The sequence below is a fragment of the Camelina sativa genome, chromosome 14 (genome assembly GCF_030686135.1).
Source record: "Camelina sativa cultivar CO46 ecotype springtype chromosome 14, ASM3068613v1".
Lineage (NCBI taxonomy): Eukaryota > Viridiplantae > Streptophyta > Magnoliopsida > Brassicales > Brassicaceae > Camelina > Camelina sativa.
The window spans coordinates 11608522-11626105 of record NC_141893.1 but is presented as its reverse complement, the minus strand read 5'-3'; the positions used below and the strand labels follow the sequence as shown (position 1 = coordinate 11626105).

Genomic DNA, 17584 nt, shown 5'->3' with positions numbered 1-17584 from the left:
AGTCAAGATTTTTAATAACTTTGATCACTTTTCAAAAAAAATACAAGCATATTCTTGAGTTCGGATTCATGTTTACCAGAATGTCTAAAAGTATGGACCTACTACTTCAACTAGTAACTAAAGGGGAAGGTCAAAACCAAGACTTGTGTTCGTTGAACTACAAAACTGAAAATTTCATTAGAAGCTTGTACCTTTTGGTTCAAGAGGAGGAGTCTGCTTAGTTTTCGAGATTCTACTGTTGATACTTGAGGGAGATCTAAGGTATGATGCACCTGGATTTTACTATCTCTGTCTGTTTGTCAATTGGCTTTTCCTCCTCGCGTTGATCTCGGCCGCCCAGCTTTTTCCAATTTCGGTTTGAAACTTGCCTGCATTTGAAATTGGAGTATATGATGTATTTGATGAAACACAATGATTTGACTTCACGTTTAAAAAAGTAAAGCGAAAAGAGCGTAAAGAGATGGGTTTTTAACCTGCTGTCGATATGAAAAATTCGTCGAGCACTTTCCCGTGTTCTGCCATGATGTTAAAATGTCAACTACGATTTCTTGGGATGGGAGAGGAACAACAAGCACAGGCGATTATAAAGATTAAGATTGAGACTTACCAGCTTCATATTCTAGCGCCTGGAGAATCATTTCAACCTAAATCCACAATAGAGACAAGAGTCAGTGTAACCCCAAGTGTTATGTAAGTTGTGACTATTAACAACCAACAGAAATTAAAGGCATCGATGGTTACCTTATCAAAGTCTTTTACAAGATTTGCTTCTAAAGAAGCATTGTTCTCATACTCCAGCCAAAGTTCTGTGATCTCCTCCGCTGCACATTGACATTAGACTTACAAAATTAGTGTTTTGGAAATCAAAACATTAGAAGATGACAGTAGCAGAGGCTTATATACCTCTGAGGCCTCCACCCAGAACCTCGCACATCTCTTTTAAAGCTGCTTTCTCCCTCCTACTCTTTTCTTCCTTAGGTACACCATCAGATGGTGTAATATCTCCAACAATAGCTGTTCAAAAGCTAAGTTGTGAGGCTTTGACATTTTGTAGGATTTTAGTTTCAGAAAAAGAGTATAAATCAATTGAGAGAAAGAAACCAAAGTAATCAGCTCTCAACACATGTTTAGTACCATAACGAATCCAAGTGCATCTGTTACACATCTTACCCTATCAAGGATCTAAATCTACACAAGTTTGTATCCTTCAAACCATACAATATTTTTTACTAAACTAGGAGAAGCGATCAGGTTATATAGTGAATATAGGTAATAAAGTGTATTTACCTTCAGCGATGTCATGCACTATTGCCATTTTTATACACCTGTTTAGATGCCAAGAAAAAGAAGGAAGACAGAGAAAGATCCAATAAGTTATAGGCAGAAAACAGAGGAACTTATTATTGGATAGTTTGACAACCAGTGCTAAATCAACACTTAAAAAAAATCAATTAATAACGCATGGTCTTCCTATCTTATCCTTCATTCAACTTTCTGAACGAGTCTAATACGAATGACATACACACTTACAAGCATACCTAACTCTTGCCGCATGATTATCAAGTTAAGACTACAAAGCAGTTTTAGAGCACAGCTTTGTAATTCTGACTTTGATTATCTGACAATACTATCCGCTCATATAATTCATTTAACTCCCGGAACATTTTCACTACATTCTGAGTTCCACGAATATACCATTTCTCTAGAAGATAAAGTCCACTTTACTAACTAACTAGTCTACCAAAATATTTCTCGGTTTCTCCTTAGATACTTGCATTCCATAGAAAGAAACAATCACTTTTAGAAAAGAAACGTACATATCTTTATCTACGAATCATATGTATATCTCCAAAGTGCATTGCATGCACAATTTTACAGTAGCCTCCTTACTCTTTATCATCTAAATAAACTCAAAACAGTTGAGGCAACGACTAACCTTTCTCTGTCAACTCCAGTAAGATCACCAGCTATCAATGCCATTATAGCCATACGGTACATATGATCAGCAATTGATTCAGGTCCATTTATCCCCTGATTAATCCACCCTTTTCTCTTTGTTGTCTACACAAGATGACACCAATACAAAGTTCACTACGCAGAACTCACAATTTCAGAATTGAAAGCCACTCTCAAAGTATTATTTACTCAATCCCCATTGTTTTGATTTCGGAATCGATGATAATAATAACAATATGGGTTCAAACACATACCTTGAGCCGATGACACAAGGTTAGGAAATCGATCGAAGACGAAACAGAAGATGAAGCGGAAGAGACATGACTCATGGACTCAGTAGAGCTAATCCCGTCGGAAAGAGGTTTCTGGCACCTGACAGCGACGATCGTCGAGCTCGGAGTGGGATTTCGGAGGAAGAGGAAGTTCCTAGAGGCGCAATGAAGCGAGGCGAGTGCCGATCGGTGGTGAAAAGGCCGGTTCAGCGGTGGTGCGAAGCGTGTAGCTGGACTAGTCACCGCCATAGATGGATCGATTCTATGAAATTTTAGAATTGGTTTTTTTTTTCGGTGTGTTTTTGCTTCTCGTTTTGAGTAAAAGAGAGAGAGACGAGGAAGAGAGCTTGTTCTTCTGTGTCGGGTCGGGTTTGTCTTACCCGAGCCCAATTTTAAAAATTATGGACAATTCTCAGTTTAATTATTAGCCATTTAATGTCAGGGGTTAGGGTTAATGATTTGAATTTTAAAGCTTATGATTTTTTTTTTTTTTTTCTATTTGTAAAAGATTATATAACTTGGAACTTAAGAATTTTAACTTAGGTTATTTATTATTTTTTTTTTTTTTTGCCAACAGGTTACAAGATTGACTCAAACGAGCCAATTAGACGGGAAGTTATTCACAAAGGTGATTGGAAGCGACTCCACTCTAGCACGACATTGTCCGCTCTACCATTCTGTGATCTTGGTACCTGAACGAGACAGAATGAAAGGAATTCACCCTTATCTTCATCAATAGCGTCTAGATATGTCTTGAAAGCACGCCACTCGGAAGGCGAAAACACCATCTTCACCAAATCAGAACAGTCTGTGAGAAAGACGACTTTCTCGTTATCAGCACCAATCATACACCTCATTGCCCATGTAAGGGCCTCTACCTCTGCGTGGAGCGGTGACAAGCTACGACGAGAATTAGATGCACCCATGGAACTTAGGTTATCTTATTATCTATATATAATAGCAAACTCATTTTTTAAGACTGCTGACATCATCTTTTTAATCCAACGGATAAAATTATTTTTATTTTCTCATCCAACGGTTTATCTCTAACCTGATGTCATTAATTTATTAAATGAAAAGACACTTTTCTTCTTTCCCCAAATCGTCGCTTCTCTTTGTTTAGCCCTCCGAATCAACGCTTTTCTATGTAAAAAACATGTTCAATTGCCTCTTTTCAGATCTATATATTTGGAATTCGTTCAACCATTGTAGTTGTTATGGTTCCCTTTTTATCTACATACTTTTTTATTGTTGTTAATCACTGCAAGGAGTAGTTTACTCTCTCCTCCTCGAATAACTGAACAGTTTGCTCGGTGGAGATATGCGTATTCGTTGGTGTTTTAACAAATGTATTACAGAATAAAATCGACCCTTTTGATGTTTCTTATATTTTCTAAACCCAGTCATCATTAATCTTTGTTTGGTAAACTTTTTGTTTCTTAATTTTTTCAAGCCTATCGTTTGTCCCTGAATTCGATGGTAATTAGGCCTGCCATATTTTTGTAACGTTAATGTCTCAATTCTCAATGTGTAGATTTTATATTTAGATATTTTTTGAATGTTCGATTAGATGTGAAAACGAAACATATGATGTTGCATTGCTTAAGTTATGTACTTTTACATGTGGTGTTTATTTGGGGAGAATATATTCATCCGTTTACTTGGCATTGTAAATCCAGTCTTTGTTTTCGTAAAATTCTCTTATAGTCAACAAGATGTGACACGATGGTAGATGTGACACCCTTACCATCGTTACTCTTCTTTAATTAGGTTGGTGTTCTCTTTTATGTAACTCTTACCTCTTCTGTCTCTCTTAATTATTTTCCAAACATGAGGATCAGTAAGAATTAAACTTACCAGTGATCCTTTGACTTGTATGTTCTGATAGAAATGTAATCGAAAAAATAATATGGAAAACTGCAGATGGAGTCACTTTCATTCCGACAGATGGAGAACTATATTGGTTAGTCTCTGATGAATGGGGTTGAATTCATATATCATACCCTCTGAGTTAGTCGCTTAGTCCACTAATTATCATAATTAAAGGCATGTTGATATATAAAGCCATATGTTGATTTTCTGTGGAACTGATATTAACCATCATTATAATGTACTGTTTAAATTGACTTTGATGAATTAGTTCATTTGCTGATTACAAACTCATTTTTGTTTGGATTTGATACTGTCTGAGTTTGGATTTTGATAGCGTTTTTTTTTTTTTTTTTTTTTTTGTTTTTGTTTTTTTTTTTCATTTCAAGAGTTTTTAATTTTCTAAGTGAAAATAAATGTGATTTGAGTTTAACCAACGTATATATACAACCACGATACGCTTTTATCGAGACGTATGCCTTGAAGCCAAAACACTTGTTAGCAGAAAGATGCGTCAAAGATTATGTTGCAAGTCATGACTCCGTTTAATGAAGAGGGGGGGGGGGGGGGGGGGACAGTTCTACAGGATTTCGATTTCAATGAAAAACGTTACTCCGCTTGAGTTATGATTTCGATTTCTTTATTATCATATTGTATTCCTATATGGTATAGGACAGTTCTACAGGATCAAATCTAAGATATAATAAAATAACTAAAAGCAAATAAAAAATATATGAAATAATTAACAGACGTTTAACCATTTTATCTGTTTGTGTTGTAACTATAGTAGGTTATTATGATTCGTTACATTATAAATATTATGGGTTCATCTAACTCCCCTGCTCTTCATGATGATAGTTTACCATGGAGGGAGAGTAGTCAGAGAGGCATGTATGTAATTGAATCGGTGTTTCAAACGAAAAAGTCTTTCGGAAAGTCCGTCGCGGGTCCAATACGATCAACCTTTGTGAACATTTTCCTTGAGGTTATCATATTTTGTCTTTCTTTATAAAACATAAATTTTGTAAAAATACTCCTATTTTTATTCTTCGTAAATATAGAACAATGTTACCATTTCTACTTAACATGCTGCAAGCCTGCAACAATTAAAAGTTATATTTCATCCAAGGGTTACTTTACCAATTTAACGAATTTAGTTGGAAACGCCTATGTGTATATAAGTATATTTAATTTTTGGAGTACTCTTTGGATGTTTGATTAGATGGGAAAGTATTTTTTATAATTCAAAATGGTTTATCTGTTGTGGATTATGATGACCGTAAGCTGATGATATTGTCTTTAGGCTTTGGCATTGTTTATGTTCTTTTAGGTTTATATTTTAAAAATTGTAACAATATTGTTCTGGAAACGTTGTTGTATACTTTTCTGTATTTGGCAGATAAAAATTCATGTCACTGGTAACTTAATAAGTAATGTTGCTTTATATATATGCGTCTTGGTTTGGTTACTACCCTACCCTAATTGTGTCTACTAAGTTGCTACATGATTTCTCTTGCATCTTCATATCATAAGAAAATAGTGGAGTATATATAGGGAAATTTAGGCTAAAGTGTCAATTTCATCATTTTAAAATTCATAACTACGAAATATAAAGAAGACCAAGTAAAAAGTATCATAAAGTATCATTGTTCCTTTTGACTCTAAAAAAAAAAGAGAAATTAACTGGTGGGCATCTTAAAATTTAAGTGAACATATTTCATACATCTTTTTTTATATACATACTTCCCTCTTAATTGATGAAACACTAAAAGAAATTTTAGATTTTCTTTTTGCTTTATTGAAAAATATATTTCTAATAAGTACATATGTATACTGTTAATTCAGATTTTAATTTTAACCTATAAGAGTTTAATTAGTTGGACAACACGCATAACTATCATGGCATTGTATTGGCAATATGCTTGAATTGAGTATGCATACGGCTACATAGTATATATATATATATATATATATATATACTATAACATCAATTGTAACTTAAAACGAGCAGTAGAGCATGTATACACATATTTGTTTATGTTTCTATTTTTTCTCACATATGATTTGTGTTTTGTTCACATTGTACACTCTATCGATCTTGATTTAAAATTGATAAATGAGCTCATGACTTTAGAACATTTCTATTTTTGCTGATAAATGTCCCTATATATGTCGGGCTAAAACATAATTAACAATAGAGTTTGTAATTTTTTTTTGGTCCAGTGTGGAGGAAGCTAAGAAAAATGTCAGGCACTCTTAATTTATGTAAATACACCTTAGCACTCTCCTATTTTCGTATAAAGATTTAACTTATCTAACTTATGATTATTATTTTGGCAAAAGAGCCAATGATGAGCACTTCTAAATAAAAAGTGATTAAGATTATAAAAGGTTGTAAAAATATATTTTTAACAAAACCTGATAAATCAAAAAAATGAATACCATATAACCAGTTTAGAAATTCTAATTTCGAAATACTCTCATTATCAAATTTTCTCTCAAATGACTTAGTAATGTTAATCTCTTTAAAATTTCATTTCCCGACGCACGGGCCCGCTTCCTAGTTTTTATAATAATAAAGCATTTTTTGATGTAACATAAAAAAAAATCTTGTAAAAGACTTATTTGTTCATTGTAGTCATGTAATAAAGCATTTTTTGATGTAACATAAAAAAAATCTTGTAAAAGACTGACTTATTTGTACAAGAACCGGTTTTGCAATGTTTCTAACCCGAGCGCATAATGTTGCTCTTTCCATTTATTGATTTTCATAGGATATGTGATTATAAATTGAAGTGATTCCGGTCACTCGCCCATGATTTCACTAACGTGTTATAGATGAAACATTGTCAAACACACACACTCTTCGACTTTATACTGTATGACTCTATCTATTAGCACATCCGTCAGGAGTTACCAACTCCAAGTTGTGGTTTATGCAGAGATTGCATATTTATAGTGAAACCACCAGGTTAAGCATATTTTTTTTAATGTAGAGATCAGAGTTTAGTACTTGTTTCATTACTAATGGGTGTTTTGCGACTTGTGAGTGCCTGCGCAATTCTACGTTATTTCTGAGGGTTTACCGTGGAGTTGAACATGAAGGTGGAGGATTTACTTTCTTTAAAATTCCAATGATATTTTTTGATATTTTTGTGTAAAATGACACTTTTACAGAGGGATGCTACCACTTCTTTACTCCCCAAGAATCAATCAACTGACCAAAAAAAACAACACTCCAGATAGGACATGAATTGTGTGAACTATGACGCCAAGCCTAGCGGTTCAATGCCATATGGATCACGTTTCTTTGCTCATTTGTTAAGCCCTACAGATATTTGAAAACAAGCCAAGTGGTTCATATTAAGTTTGAAGATATGGATAGGTTATATGTAGAGGATGGTAACCAAACCTGACAAAGATTATCAAACAGAGTCCGGTCTTCACTCGAAAACTTCAACAAAAAATCAGCCACGTAACTAGCCAGATTAATCTGTTTGTTGCAGAGATAAAGAGACTTGGTTAAACAGATCACGAGTTGGAGAATTAGGAGCAGTTACAACATATATGTAGAACACTAGGGGTCACCTCATTAAGGGGGTCGGTACCAAGTAGGTGGTCATCAACCTCATCGTCTTGGTTCTGTCAATCAAAGATTAACACTGATGAGATAAGGTTCAATAATATAGCCATGTAGACACAAGAGAAAAAAGGACCTCGAAACGAGCCATTGCTTCAAGTTGGTCAAATGTGGGTTTGCTGAATTGGGAGGCACCAGCTGAACGTAGCAAGTCTTTCTCAGCTTTAGCGTCTCCTTCATGGACTTCTTCCCATTCGCTATCCTGATACTCCAAAGAACAGAATTAGCATCTCAAGTTCCACTCAATTTAAGACGGGAAAGGAATAAAAGATGCTCAAGGAAGCATAATCACCTCATCTTCACTATTCAAAACTTGCTCTTGAATTTCAATCAATGTATCAGCTAGTAAAGCCAGTATCTGCAGAGACAAAGAATGTAAAATTTCTGAAAGCATACACCAAATGATGAAAAAAAGAAAGGAGCATATGACCAATTCAAGGTAGAACTTTATAAACCCAACGAATATTCTGACTTGCAGCTTGTACATTGAGAACATTTAGACTAAGGAATCAAACAAAAGCATACCTTCATGGGTAGAGGGATAATGGTCCATTGATCAGGAGCTGATCTAGATTTTGAGCGAGTGGTTATGCCACCATTGGACTATATGAGAAATTGACGCAAGTTTCCGTAAGGCTGAGAGTAAATTGAGTTTAAAGAAAAAAAAAACAGATAGGTACAGCATAAGACCTGAATCGGACTGCCTGGGACGTTGACCTTTGCGAATTCAGAATGTCTAGTGGACAGTAGCAAGGCCAGAGCTGAAGTTGTGACTTTGATTTGATATGCGGATTGTATCTCCCCTGAAAAATCGATGCTTAATCAACAATAAGTTGAAATAGCCAGAAAAACCCTTACGTGATGCATAAGGTAGACAATATAGAATCATACAACTAAACAACATGGATAGAGATGCTTGCCTTGTTGTTTAGTCCATTCTGTCATAACATAGGTAAATGAATTTTCATGGCCATCAGCGGGTATGCTAACAAGCAGATTGATAAATAGATTGACATTCGGAAAACTCATGTGAACCTGCAAAAATCAATGGTTACGGGGCAGGACAGAGATAAAGTTTCCATGGACTTTTGGAACCTTAGCAGCATCTTACAAAGAAGAGAGGAACCATTAATATGCTAAGACTATCAAACTCTAAGGTGAAGAATACCAATCTGGCAAAAATCAGTAGCAATGAGCCTTTCAAAGCGGACATTTCAGCAGACTGCAACCGTCTTACAAGAGCAGCAACCAGATCCTGGACATGGGGTGCCATCTCTGATGGAAGATGCAAGATAAGCTGCAGAATGTACTTCCCAGCAAAGAGAGATCCAGAACATTCCAGATCAGGGTTAAGAAGCCTGCACCAACATTAAGAAATCGATATTGCAAGATGTAGACTTACAAAAATACCGAATTGAAAACATTGAGGAACAAACAAACCAGGTTCTCAAAACACTTTATCAAATGACTCCAAAAAATGTAGATATACACAATACTATTCAGAAGGCTACTCTAAGAAACAGATCCTTTTCAGGTGAACAGACTAGATTTTTCATGGTGAATAGATTTACCCATGTATACACAAAAATCAACTGATATTTTTCTCACATGCGCAAGTGTTGGCAACATATTAACAAATGCAAAAATAAAACACAATATAGTAGGCCTTCAGCTTTTGGTGGACGTGAAATAAACCAAACAAAAAGCTAAGTGAAGAGCTATACCTAGAAGTTGCATCAAGCAAACTTCTCATGGTAAAAGCGGGATCACCACTCCAAGTGAGCAACTCCTGTCTTCCACTAGATATAAAAGCTGCCAGACATTCTGTCGCGTTCTGACCAATTAAAGGCTAGTGATAAGTGACTCTTTGTCGATAGATAATGATGAAACAAATTAGTCACCGAGAATTTTAGCACCTGTAGTTCACTATGATCCTCACTGTGGAGTATGATACGAATGACAGCATCAAAGCAAAAGTCATACGCACTTTTCACTATATCACTTGGGGCACCCTATATATGACTAGAAAAATAGTCAGCAAAACACGAGAAATACTGTCCATTTAGCACAAAAAATTATCGTACTATGAAAATCCAGCTAGTATAACTTGCCTTAAGAAGCATAGTTAAAAGATCCAAGGATCCACTCGCTAGTCCTTCAGGCTGCTGATGTGGCTGATTATCACGATAGATATATCATTAAAAGGAAACCAGGGAAGAAGAGGAAAAAAAAAGTCTGAATTCACGATTACGCACAATACCTTATTTAAAATTGGTCCAATGAATGGTAAAATTCTTGATGTCAGTGGATGAAGGCAGCCAGGTGAATTCTTTATTGCCTGCGTGACAGCCATAGGAAAGACATTAGCCACAGACACAATAATTTTTCTTGTTCATTTCAGAATGATATAAGAAGGAGAGATTATCATAAACAAAATACGCAAATTGCATTTCTAACAACAAAATGAACAATAACCGTAATCATTCTTATTTACCTCCAGGACGTCAATTACATCGATACTCATAAAGGGATCCGATACATGTGCCACCCACAAATTAAGAATCACTGGAGAGATAATAGACTCTATTGAACCTGATGCTTCATGGCCTAGCAAATGATAAAGAAAATAAGATATAGATGGGAACTATTGCATAACTAGATTCCAAAAGTTTTCTGCAAGTAGTAAAGATATGTTTATTTACCAGCTTTAATTGCTTGTTGAAGAGTTTCAAGTACCAAAACCAAAGTCTCATCTGAAGCCTAAATAAAAGAATAAAACATCTCTGGTGTCAAAAAAGAAAATAGACACACGCGCTATGCTGAAAGGTCGTCAGTAGAAAATTTACCTGATGGAGAAGATCAGTGAGAGATGAGAATAAATTCATGATCTGAGGCAGAATAACTGAACGGTTCATATCGGGTAGGAGCTGCAAAAGTGCCCGACATGCGCCTACTTTTACAGGTGGTGGCCTGTTTGTAATAGTATCTAACTTTAATCTCTGACGATAAAGATACTAACATCAGAAGAGTAGAAAACATACACGTCCATGTTTATTGCTCTAACAGAAGCATTGAGGAAGTGCTCAAGAATTCCAGGGTTGATCTGAATAACGTGATAAAAAAAGATTCAATTCATATCCTCCAGATTAAAGTTGTTTAGGGAGAAAAGAAAATAAAAAATTACCACAGAAGAGAACTTAGCAACAGCTGTAAATATGCGGGAATAAAGGAACGGACATTCATGATACCCTGTCAAATAAAGGCTCCAGTTATCTACAACAATTTGAATACCAAATGAGAAGTAATGTTGGAGCAGTAGATCTTATGATACCTACCAATTCCAGTATCTTCCATAATCATTTGCTCAACAAATTTCGCTAAATTGGCAGGGTCAGTTCTCAAGTCCTGACAAGATTATTAAGAACAACATATTTTCAGCATAAGTAAATTTTTCGTTTTTAAATTACCATGGAAAACACAAACCTCAGCTTCAACAAGTTGATCAGCAAGAGAAGCCAAAGTAAAGAGAGCAGCTTCTTTTATCTAACAATAGGAAAATATGAAAGTAAGTTGTAAGTTAAAAATAAAATTGATGACAATGTTAAAATTTCAGAGAAATTAAGTGCACTTACTCTCCACCAGGCCGGAGAACCAGCTGCCTTTTCACCTTGAGACTCTTGGAACCGTTTTCCGGTAGCATCTACAACAGCATTGATCCCTTCACTACCAAAAGTATTGATAACTTCCTCCAACAAAAGTATTCCTGTGGTGCAGCAGGTAGTCTTATAGTTACACGTTCATATATTTTGGATATTGATATATGCATACGACCTCTGAATCTTGTCTCAGACTAAGCATAAGCATATGAATTTGACTTAAGAAGAGTGAAAGACATCTTACCTGATATGCGACAACTGTAGCTACCCTCATCTTCATCGGCTACAAACTGATTAACATCCATGGACCAAGTATGTACCTGGAGAGAAGCTACGTATGAGATAAAGAATAAAAGCATGTCTTGTCTCCAATGTTGGCATATAAACCATATAATAATTAAACTTATGCTAGCAAACAAATAGGAGGCTAGCACAAATAACAACAAAAAATTCTGCATGATTTTGTGAGACCTAATATAATGGAAAGGGGTCACACAGCTAGCTAAAAAACATCATAGTATATCTTGTATCAGAGCTAGTTAGGGATTCTACAAATCTTGTTGTTGTAAGATTTTAGCAGCTAATTTGCGTACATAAACCATAACCTGAAATTACCACATGGCAAACAATATATAGGCACAGCAGAAGTTCTCTTGCCCTAACAGTCCGCAATGAAAAGGTTGCAACAGTTTGTGAATTAGTACAGTGAGATACTGTCAAACTATAAAATAACCCATGCATTGGAAACAGATATTATTTCTAAAGAAATAAGCGATATACAAAGAGTAAAAAGTTCCAGACCAATAGTAAAAAGGATAAGCCTTCTGGTCATCTTTTATTCGTTGAAATAACAAGAGATGAGTTTGTTAAACAAAGGAGAAAAGCCTCTTGCACAACACAACAACTACTCATTCAGATATATATAGACTATCTAGCTTCGTAAAGCTTCCCCAGATAGATTCGAGTTTTAAAGACCAAAATATAACCAATATATACTATCATGTCTGAGTAGGCAAAAGATGCATGATTCATCCCTACCTGTTGTTCTGTAATCTGCAGGAAACCGATGGTTTGATATACCAACTCTCTGACATTACCGGAAATGGTCTGAGATAAAGATATTTCCGTAAGAATTCAATTCAAAAGCAACATACGATCACGATGAAGAGGGAAAAAATTGAAAGGGTTTCAGCCAAACCTTTGCCAGTCTTCTACTGCTAACGATGGTTGACAGAAACTCAAATAGCTGCACAGAAACAAGTCTCGTTTGGCCTCAAACTTATCAAAATACTACAATCTATGAGCCAAATGCCCCAGCTCTAACCAAAAGTTTAACTTCGAAATTGAGACCTTGAAGGAAAACAAACCTTGATCACTAAAAATGGTAAGTTACCTGGATGACAAAAGTGTCAAGACTCTTCTCTTCACCATCTGAATCATATCTTCCATCATATGAATCTTCAGCACCTTCAATTGACGATCGAAGATAGACTTGTAGAGATGACTCAAATGTGTGCCACAATGGCCTCATAATAGCTGCACGAATAGTATGTTTCAATAACAATGCTTCAGATGCAGATGTAAGAATAAACAAGATACATGGGACACACACGAGAACATACCCAGCAATTCACTTTCGATGAGAACTGGGAAATTCTGTACAAACTGATTCAAGCACTTCAAGACCTAATGAGAGGAGGCAAAATAAACGCAAAGACAGGGGCCTGTAAACATTCCGGGAGTTTAATGAGAACAAAAGTAAGACAAGTACAAGAAGGGACGAACCTCCATTCTTAAAGTCCAATCATCAGGATCCTCACGTTGCACAGGATGTTCCAATATAAGTGAAAACTGATTCATCCAAACCTTAAGCACAGGCATCACCAAAGTAGTAGTTTCCGTCTGAATATAACCATATTATATATGTAAACTGGTAACGGAAGTATCTGAAGCAAATCACATTCAAGATTTTTGTATAGAAAGAATTACTAAGGAAAAAGTACCTTGTACACACCACTCATTGCTCCAAGAACAGATATACATGAATAAACAATTGAAAGGGCTTTTCCTCGAATATACTTGTCATAGCTCTACAATATACAAACGAAAATTAATAATACAAAGGAGTGAGCTCCATAAAGGCCTCCGTCACTAATATTTTCACTTAAGAGACTTGACATGCCAAAAACGTCATTCAACATGAGTCTTATCGTATAAATATAAGGATCCAAACCTGAGGAGAGGATACGACTGCATGCAAGCAAGGAAACAACACAGGTACAAGCGTAGGAACCTCTTTGTCATCCAATTCACCAGAGAGAAGAGCCAAACACCTCAAAGCTCCATGAACTGTTAGAAAATGGAAATAAATTCAGCCTCAGGAAACCTCGTAAGTATTCTGACGAAAGAGTAGAGAAATTGGGTAATTAAAAAATGAATTTTGTCTCTAGAGCCAACAAAACTGAACGCATATATACCTCCATTAATGTTATTTGGATCGCTAATCAACCTCAGGAGAAAAGGCACTAGCTCAGGCCACTCTTCTGGCCAATCATATGTGGCAATTGAAGATATGTCCATACTAATAGCCGTACATATTTTCCGATGAGAGTCATCAAGTGAGCCCAACAGTTGTCCTCGAATAAGAGCCTAAATAACATAAGCAAAAGAATCTCCTAAACATATGCAAAGTAAGGCAGCAGTAAAAATCCAAACAAACAATGAAAAAAGAGGATAGTGAGAGTACCTTTTCCTCACTTGAGACAAGAGGATATTCAAAAGCCTCCTCATTCTCTCGCCAATGTTTTTTAATGAACTGCTTTAACAGGACAGCAGCTAGGTAACAGTAGGTTAAAGAACTTGACAAGCAAAAAAAAGAAAAAGGGGCATTTCTTCATTATATCAATCAACAAGCTCCAGAGAGATAGTAAGGGATAAACAAATCAATGTTAAGAAAAAAGGATATTTGACGCAATCCCACAGAGAGGTCTTTGTTAGCAGCAACCCTGCACAATGCACTGCCAAACCCTACAAGAAACAAACATCTTATGGGTGAGCTTCTTCTTTTGCTCATGTATCAGAGCTCATGACATGGAGAACAGGACCGAGGAGGAGGTTATTATATGCTCACTTAAGAAAACCCAAACGTTTCAAATAGAGGAGAATCTAGAAAGAGAAGAAACGAGACTTAAGCAACGAACCTGGTTGAAGAGAAGCCTGATTGAGCGAGGTCTCAGCGAAAGAACGAACGTTTTGGTTAGGGTCAAGACTAGCTGATAAGCAACCTAGCAGCCATTGCTGATCTTGGTCGACCACCATTGTTGTTCCAATAGTAGATTGGGATTAGAAGTATAAAAGAAGAAAAAAAATTGAGCTGTTTGAAAAATTGGATTTTGCTTCTCTGAGTTTTCAAATTCCCGCTTGTCCCTTTGCTGTAGTAGGAGGATGTCGGAGAAACAGTAGAACTGGAGTTTGGTGTTCCCCTCTTCCTTAGATTTTGTTTGATGTCGAAACCTTTATAGAGAGAAAGAGAGAGAGGTTGAAGAAGAAAGAAGCAACCAAAGAAAAAAAGAGAACCAAAGGAAACATTAACCAAACCGGATCAATACCGTCGGTTTAAATTGGTATATTCCGGTTTGCATAATTTCAATCGAACAGTTATCTCAAGAGTTGAGAGATAGACGACGGAGAAGAGAAGAGAAGAGAAGAGAAGAGAGCTTCGTCTTCGTCGACTCCATGAATCTCCTCAAAACGATTCAATACCAGTCCTCCATTTCTCAATTTTACCGTTTTGCCCCTACGCACTCCTTTGCTTCTTCTTCGTCTTCTTCTCTGTCACTCTCTCAACAAAGACCCAGAATCTCTCTAGTTTCTATCTCTAACCGAAGCTGTTCCGCAATCTCGAGCGTCTCTGGTGCTTCGATCTCAGGTATTCAAGAGGATGGGAAAAAAGAAGAAGCCGTGGAGGAGGGAGATGAAGTGGTTTACCAGAAAACGCTGAGATTAGTGGAGTGTGCCATGTTCGCTGCCGTCACAGGCCTCGTTTACTTTCTCAGCAATTCTCTCGCCATTGAGGTTTGTTCCCTCCATTTTCAAATTTGACGAATTTTACTAAAATCCATTAGGTGTTCTAGTTCACTATCTCCTTTTACTATAAAGTTCAGCTTAAAATCTCAGAGGTTCTAGTTCATATGTTCTCTAGACTCTCTAATTCTCGTTAGGATATATAGTGTTGAGGTTCTGACTTGGATTCTATATGATAAAGGTAAGTTTTTTGTTGCATGGTATCGCAAAAAAAATGTAGGCTTTGGAAACAAAGATGTGTAAGACTCATTAGTGTGGTAAACATTAGATAGAAGTAACACTCTGAGTTACACTTTGAGCGCAGAACTACTTCGGGTGTTTCTTCTCGCTGCCAATTGTGATATCTTCGATAAGATGGAATATTGCAGGAGGCAGGAAGACAATGGTTTGTTTGTAAAGAACCTTCTTCTTTCATAATATTACTAAAGTCTTTGCGGATATGTGCTTCAAGTCTTTGTTTGTTTGTTTGTTTGTTTCTCAGGTTGCTACTGTAATGCTGTTGTTCATATTATCAGGTCCGGTCAAAGCATTAACTTACTTTGTAAGCCTCCGCTTTGCTAGTTTCCTAAGCAGAGTTTTATCTTCTTCTTCTGATACTTCAACCTGCTCCTTAATCTTATTTCCTTTATAACTTAATCATTGCTTAACTTGTGGAGATTTATCTTGTAGCTTACTCATGGTCTTGTTGGGTTTGCACTAGGATCCTTGTGGAGGTATGTGAATTCATACACTCCTCTCTATCTTGTACAGTTTCTAGTTGTCCACCCCATCAAAAACATACATCTTACTATTTCCTGTCTTGACTCTTGAAGAAAATGACTGACGTTCTGGAACTATATTACTTTAGCTTAGCACTCGTTCAGTTGTTTATTTATTTTTTTTGTAATCTTCTTCTGTTCTCAGGATGGGGGCAAGCTGGCGTCTCTCGATTTTCTTGTGCACAATGGTGAAATGTCTGCTTCCTGTGATTACACAGTACAATCGACATGTCCTTATCTCTCCCTGTTTACTTGTATTATCGTGTTTCCTCCCACGCAGGTTCGAGCATTTGGTCTCATAGGCTATGTTCTGACATCATCGTTTTTAATAAGAGAAAACATTCTCGCTGTGGTAAGCTACCTCTTTCCCTCAAAAAGCTATCACTCTTTTTCACCCAAAGAAACTCTTGGAAAAATAATACGACCACTGCACTGTTGTTGCAGATCACAATTAACATCCACGCCGCTCTCTCTTATGCTTTCACGGCCATGGGCCTGAACATAATGCCTTCAATGAGCTTCATTTATATGATATTTGGGACAGTGGTACACAATCTCTTTATCCCGCTTGTCTCTGTTTATCTGGGGAAATTAATAAAATAAGCTGAGAACCCTTTTCTTTGATTCTCAACAGCTGTTGCTAAACAGTGGATTCTTTGTGCTGTTGCTGCATCTGCTATACTCCATCTTCCTCACAAGACTCGGAATGAAATCCTCGTTGAGATTACCAGCTTGGTTAGACAAAGCTATATGATCGGGATCAGATTCTCTGCTCAGCTCCTCCTATTTTTTCGCAGCTCCATAGGAGAATCCAAACATGGTTAGAGCAATTCCGGTGGAACATATGTAATACTTACTTATAAAGTTGGTGGTGGTGTCTATATGCATATACTGTGTAATATGGTTAAAAAGGGCATATGGACTCAGCTCATCAGTCATTATTCTTCTATGATGAAACAAACAACATCCATGATTCAGCCCAATGTAAAATCAAGTAGTTGCATTGTATCATTCTTTTGGTAAATCAATTTTCATGAGTCTTATATTCTTTTGTCATTACAAATTTCACTTTGAAGACTGGATTTCTTTGGTAGTTTTGAATCTTGGTATTATATATTTATATTAGTTAGCAATTTAGTATATCTAAACCGGTGTTGAATATTTTATGCGGACAGGCCAAAACACGTCTCATTTTAGCAACTCTTGCTTTTCCTGTGAACGAGTATAATAATAATACTGGATGCGTGACATGCGTCTACCAGTCTATAAAGTTGCTTTTTAGTTGGTACTTATAACCTTCTCTGAGTAACACTGCATCCAGGTCTTTTGATGATACTTGAAAGAGAATCC

The 17584-nt window shown here is 36.3% G+C and overlaps 3 protein-coding genes across 4 annotated transcripts; 1 reads left to right on the top strand and 2 right to left on the bottom strand.

Annotated features, from left to right (window-relative positions):
* Nucleotides 1-8: 8 nt before the first annotated feature.
* On the bottom strand, nt 9-2614 carry LOC104741240 (uncharacterized). Its single transcript, XM_010462040.3, has 8 exons — nt 2211-2614; nt 1937-2061; nt 1288-1325; nt 904-1014; nt 742-821; nt 608-644; nt 474-515; nt 9-368 (listed from the first exon to the last, which is right to left on the bottom strand). The coding sequence occupies exons 1-8, from the start codon at nt 2475-2477 to the stop codon at nt 283-285; spliced, it is 786 nt and encodes a 261-aa protein (XP_010460342.2). The 5' UTR covers nt 2478-2614; the 3' UTR covers nt 9-282.
* A 4576-nt stretch (nt 2615-7190) lies between these two features.
* LOC104741239 (uncharacterized) lies at nt 7191-15119 on the bottom strand. Its single transcript, XM_087484503.1, has 33 exons — nt 14594-15119; nt 14359-14420; nt 14140-14232; nt 13871-14042; nt 13627-13742; nt 13397-13483; nt 13179-13295; nt 13016-13079; nt 12787-12929; nt 12592-12639; nt 12432-12500; nt 11638-11713; nt 11370-11500; nt 11221-11280; nt 11073-11142; nt 10922-10986; nt 10779-10840; nt 10584-10707; nt 10440-10497; nt 10232-10344; nt 9998-10075; nt 9849-9911; nt 9654-9749; nt 9462-9571; nt 8906-9095; nt 8658-8772; nt 8428-8540; nt 8263-8340; nt 8030-8095; nt 7814-7939; nt 7686-7739; nt 7510-7590; nt 7191-7425 (listed from the first exon to the last, which is right to left on the bottom strand). Exons 1-33 carry the CDS (start codon nt 14709-14711, stop codon nt 7375-7377), a joined length of 3069 nt encoding a protein of 1022 aa, XP_087340629.1. The 5' UTR covers nt 14712-15119; the 3' UTR covers nt 7191-7374.
* Nucleotides 15064-17277, top strand: LOC104741238 (uncharacterized). 2 transcript variants are annotated; one of them, XM_087484504.1, is made up of 9 exons: nt 15064-15467; nt 15781-15861; nt 15958-16017; nt 16146-16189; nt 16380-16422; nt 16515-16586; nt 16679-16780; nt 16869-16909; nt 16999-17277. In XM_087484504.1, exons 1-9 carry the CDS (start codon nt 15129-15131, stop codon nt 17057-17059), a joined length of 843 nt encoding a protein of 280 aa, XP_087340630.1. In that variant the 5' UTR covers nt 15064-15128; the 3' UTR covers nt 17060-17277. The 2 variants fall into 2 exon arrangements, with proteins under 2 accessions (XP_087340630.1, XP_010460340.2); XM_010462038.3 differs by having other exon boundaries at nt 15065-15467; nt 16869-17277.
* Nucleotides 17278-17584: the final 307 nt, after the last annotated feature.

Bases quoted from the DNA above. Each gene is read 5' to 3' on its own strand.
- LOC104741239 (XM_087484503.1), bottom strand. From the start codon at position 14,711: ATGGTGGTCGACCAAGATCAGCAATGGCTGCTAGGTTGCTTATCAGCT. The intron at 13,080-13,178 runs GTTCGTCCCTTC...TCCTCTCATTAG, and splicing joins ATTGGACTTTAAGAATGGAG to GTCTTGAAGTGCTTGAATCA. The intron at 10,345-10,439 runs GTAAATAAACAT...ATCATTTGCTAG, and splicing joins TCAACAAGCAATTAAAGCTG to GCCATGAAGCATCAGGTTCA.
- LOC104741240 (XM_010462040.3), bottom strand. From the start codon at position 2,477: ATGGCGGTGACTAGTCCAGCTACACGCTTCGCACCACCGCTGAACCGG. The intron at 1,326-1,936 runs GTTAGTCGTTGC...GCATCTAAACAG, and splicing joins ACTGGAGTTGACAGAGAAAG to GTGTATAAAAATGGCAATAG. The intron at 1,015-1,287 runs GTAAATACACTT...GCTTTTGAACAG, and splicing joins AGTGCATGACATCGCTGAAG to CTATTGTTGGAGATATTACA.
- LOC104741238 (XM_010462038.3), top strand. From the start codon at position 15,129: ATGAATCTCCTCAAAACGATTCAATACCAGTCCTCCATTTCTCAATTT. The intron at 15,862-15,957 runs GTTTGTTTGTAA...TTTGTTTCTCAG, and splicing joins CAGGAGGCAGGAAGACAATG to GTTGCTACTGTAATGCTGTT. The intron at 16,423-16,514 runs GTGAAATGTCTG...CCTCCCACGCAG, and splicing joins CGATTTTCTTGTGCACAATG to GTTCGAGCATTTGGTCTCAT.